The following is a 3,335-nucleotide window of genomic DNA, read 5'->3' as shown; positions in this document are numbered from 1 at the left end:
CTACCCTGACTCAGCATTTGCTCAACCACGACTATTCCCGAGGCACCATTGATCAAACCTTATTCCTCAAACATGTCGGTCCAGATCAAATTCTTGTTCAAATCTATGTGGATGACATTATTTTGGGGTCGACAAGCCATCAACTTTGCAAAGAGTTCGAAGCAGTGATAAAGAAGCGGTTCGAGATGAGTTCGCTTGGGGAAATGACCATGTTTCTGGGGCTTCAGGTCCAACAATCTTCAATCGGAATCCTTATTCACCAAGCAAAGTATGTGGATGATGTACTGGAGAAGTTCGGGTTCCGAGACACGAAACCTGCTCTTACACCCATGGCGGAAAGACCTCTACTAACCCCTGATCTTGAGGGTGAATCAATAGATCAGACGCACTATCGATCAATGATCAGATCTCTCATGTATCTGACTGCCAGTCACCCAGACGTAATGTTTGCGGTCTATCAATGTGCTCACTACTAGGCTAATCCTAAACTCTCTCATTTACTTGCTGTTAAACGGATTTTTCAGTATCTCAAAGGGTGCCCAAAACTGGGTCTTTGGTATCCGAAAAATCTATAATTTGACCTTTATGCTTTTGCAGATAGCAACTATGGTGGGTGTGAGCTTGATACAAAATCGACCTCAGGAGGGTGCCAGTTTTTGGGTGATAGATCGGTTTCATGGCAGTGTAAGAAGCAGCATACCGTTTCAACCTCAACAGCAAAAGCGGAGTATGTCGCTGCGTCTGCATGTTGTTCTCAAGTCATCTGGATCCAACATCAGCTGTTGGACTACAGTTTTGAATTTTCAAGAAACCCCTCTTTTCTGTGATAATGAGGTTACGATCCAAATTGCCAAAAACCCGTTCCAACACTCAAAAACCAAGCACATTGACATCAAAATTCATTTTATCATAGAATGTTATGAGCGCTCGCTCATTCGGCTAGAACATGTCCACTCTGATAATAATGTAGCGGATCTGTTCACCAAGCCGTTTAACAAAGCTCGATTCGATGTGCTGGTTAATTTTCTAAAAATGATTCGTTTTGAGGATTAATTTTTTTGTTTAGTGTAGGATAAATTTGTGCATTGTTTTATTATTTTTATTTTATGCACAAATTTAGGTGGAGAAAATTTAGAAAATCCAAAAACATTAGAAAAACAAAAAATTATATATATATATATATATATATATATATATATATATATATATATCTGTGTTGGTTTGGGAAGTGATATTATCAAGTGATAAAGGGAAATCTGGGTCTGTGTAAAGTACCAAAACTTGATTGTCTAGGCTCTGTATTCGATGCGCTAGTAGGCACGAAGAATTAAACAAACTTGATTAGGTGTAGATGAAATTAAGGAATCTAGAGACTTGATAAATCTTGACCTAGATAGTTACGTTTAGTCTGACAATACGATGCTTGGATAGGTTGAGCAGGGAGATATATATGGAAATCTACTCGTCACATTAATTAAACCCGTATCTGGAATCGTGGTTTAACTCTTTCTCAATGTGCGGATTCTGTCCTTAATTCCGGTATTGATACGGCGACTGGTTGATTCCGATGAATTAGGTCTGTAGAAAATCATTTTCTTTCTTTCTTATTGTTAGTCATATGTTGCCTCCTCTGCGTGATTGGAAGAGATACGACATGGACTGTAACATATGCAACTCTATTTCTCTGCATATTATATATATATATATATATACATATATATATATATATATATATATATATATATGAAATTCTTCTTATCTGTTAGCCATATGCTGTCTCCTTTGCGTGACTAACAATCTGACCTGGTACACAGCATATGTAACCTTCTACTTCTCAATCCCTCTAAAACTATAAGTGATAATAATCTGAATCTATCTTCTCTCCTAATGATGGTATGCTCACCCGATGTAAGGAGTACTCTGGAAGTCTTTGATTACTGGGGCATATCAGGAAGCGGGAAACATGTTCCAGTACAATTAAAATTGAACACTCAAAGATTGTCTATAGATCTCACTGCTCAATTTAGGCGGACAACAATATCCCTGGTCGTCGTCAGTTGAATGGTCCTTAAGATATTTTATCTAGTAACTTAGGATCACATTATCTTTGTCACTTATAGCATGTCCAAATTTGTCACAAAAATTTTCGTGTTTAAGTGGACCACAATACTGACAATCGACCAGATTTATTCATGAAAGAGAAGGAACTAATAAATGAACAACAATTCTTTAACAACTTTGATCCCTAATCTCAATAGGTTAAATAAATTTATTTAGGATTAAAATTAAAATTTAATTCCTTCTTGTTAATTGTATTTCCAATTTTATTTTATTTTAGTCTATTCTAATTTTATTTTATTTTTATTTTTACTTTTATCTTAGTTAATAAGTTTTCTTTTAGTTTATTTTTTATTTTTTATTTTTATTTTATTTTATTTTTTAAAAAAAATCTTAAGAAAATTAAATTTAGTCACTTAAATCCTCAAAATGGTTTGTTTTTGAAAAATGGTGAGTATGAGGCACCAGTTTTAATTGTTAAAAAGTGAGGGGGGGGGAATGAATTTTTTTTAGTATATATGTGGTGTGTGCGGTGAGAAATGTACCGTCACTATTTCCATTCACGTCTCTCTTAATCGCACACAGTCACAGCTTTTCTCTCAATCTCTTTGAATATTCCACTGATTTTCAAGAAATCAAAGCTCTTACCTGGTAAATCTCATGAACATGGCTCAAAAATCAATTTTTTTTATGAAAATCGATCATCGTTTGTTGTTGTATCAAAGAATCAAACATTTCGTATGAGAGTACGACCGTATACGGTGTGTGCGGCCACACACGGGCGTGAGCGGCTGAACCGTGTGCGGCTATAATGATTTTTGAACAGTTGAATGTGTGCGCCCGCACACGCGTGTATGGCTGCACACTTGCACGTGTGCGGCTGTGTGCATTTTTGTGTGCGGTTGCACTATTTTCAATAATTTTGCTCTAATGATTACGTGTGTTTATTTTCAGATGAAGATGGGAGACATGGAATTTGCTAAGGTCCACAACTCCGCCATTTTTCTCGAAGATCCTCCTGCAACTCACAATGATTTAAAATTCATTGTTGATGGTTTAAAGAAATCCTGACTGGTCCATGCTCTAACCACATGTCCTAAAATTTACCAGAATTTGATCAAGGATTTCTGGAGGAGCGTTGTTGTGAAAAAGAATAATCAGAGTGAAAAGTTCGTTGAAGCAACAATTGAAGATAAGAAAGTTCAAGTAACAGAGAGCATTATTCAGGAATCTCTACAAATAGACGACATATCTAAGTACACTATGGAGATTGACAT

The 3,335-nt window shown here is 36.1% G+C and overlaps 1 protein-coding gene across 1 annotated transcript; it reads left to right on the top strand.

Moving 5' to 3' along the window:
* The first annotated feature begins 203 nt into the window (after positions 1–203).
* Positions 204–3,129, top strand: LOC145029836 (uncharacterized). The gene is made up of 3 exons (XM_078978290.1): positions 204–366; positions 598–758; positions 3,013–3,129. Exons 1-3 carry the CDS (start codon positions 204–206, stop codon positions 3,127–3,129), a joined length of 441 nt encoding a protein of 146 aa, XP_078834416.1.
* The last annotated feature ends 206 nt before the right edge of the window (positions 3,130–3,335 follow it).

The sequence above is a fragment of the Lactuca saligna genome, chromosome 2, assembly GCF_052625555.1.
Source record: "Lactuca saligna cultivar CGN05327 chromosome 2, ASM5262555v1, whole genome shotgun sequence".
In the NCBI taxonomy this organism is placed as follows: Eukaryota; Viridiplantae; Streptophyta; class Magnoliopsida; order Asterales; family Asteraceae; genus Lactuca; species Lactuca saligna.
This window is presented reverse-complemented; position numbering and strand designations above follow the sequence as displayed.

Excerpts from the sequence above, each read along its gene's own strand:
- LOC145029836 (XM_078978290.1), top strand. The coding sequence starts at position 204 with ATGACCATGTTTCTGGGGCTTCAGGTCCAACAATCTTCAATCGGAATC. Across the intron at positions 367-597 it reads ACTAACCCCTGATCTTGAGG|ATAGCAACTATGGTGGGTGT; the intron begins GTGAATCAATAG and ends ATGCTTTTGCAG. Across the intron at positions 759-3,012 it reads CGTCTGCATGTTGTTCTCAA|ATGAAGATGGGAGACATGGA; the intron begins GTCATCTGGATC and ends GTTTATTTTCAG.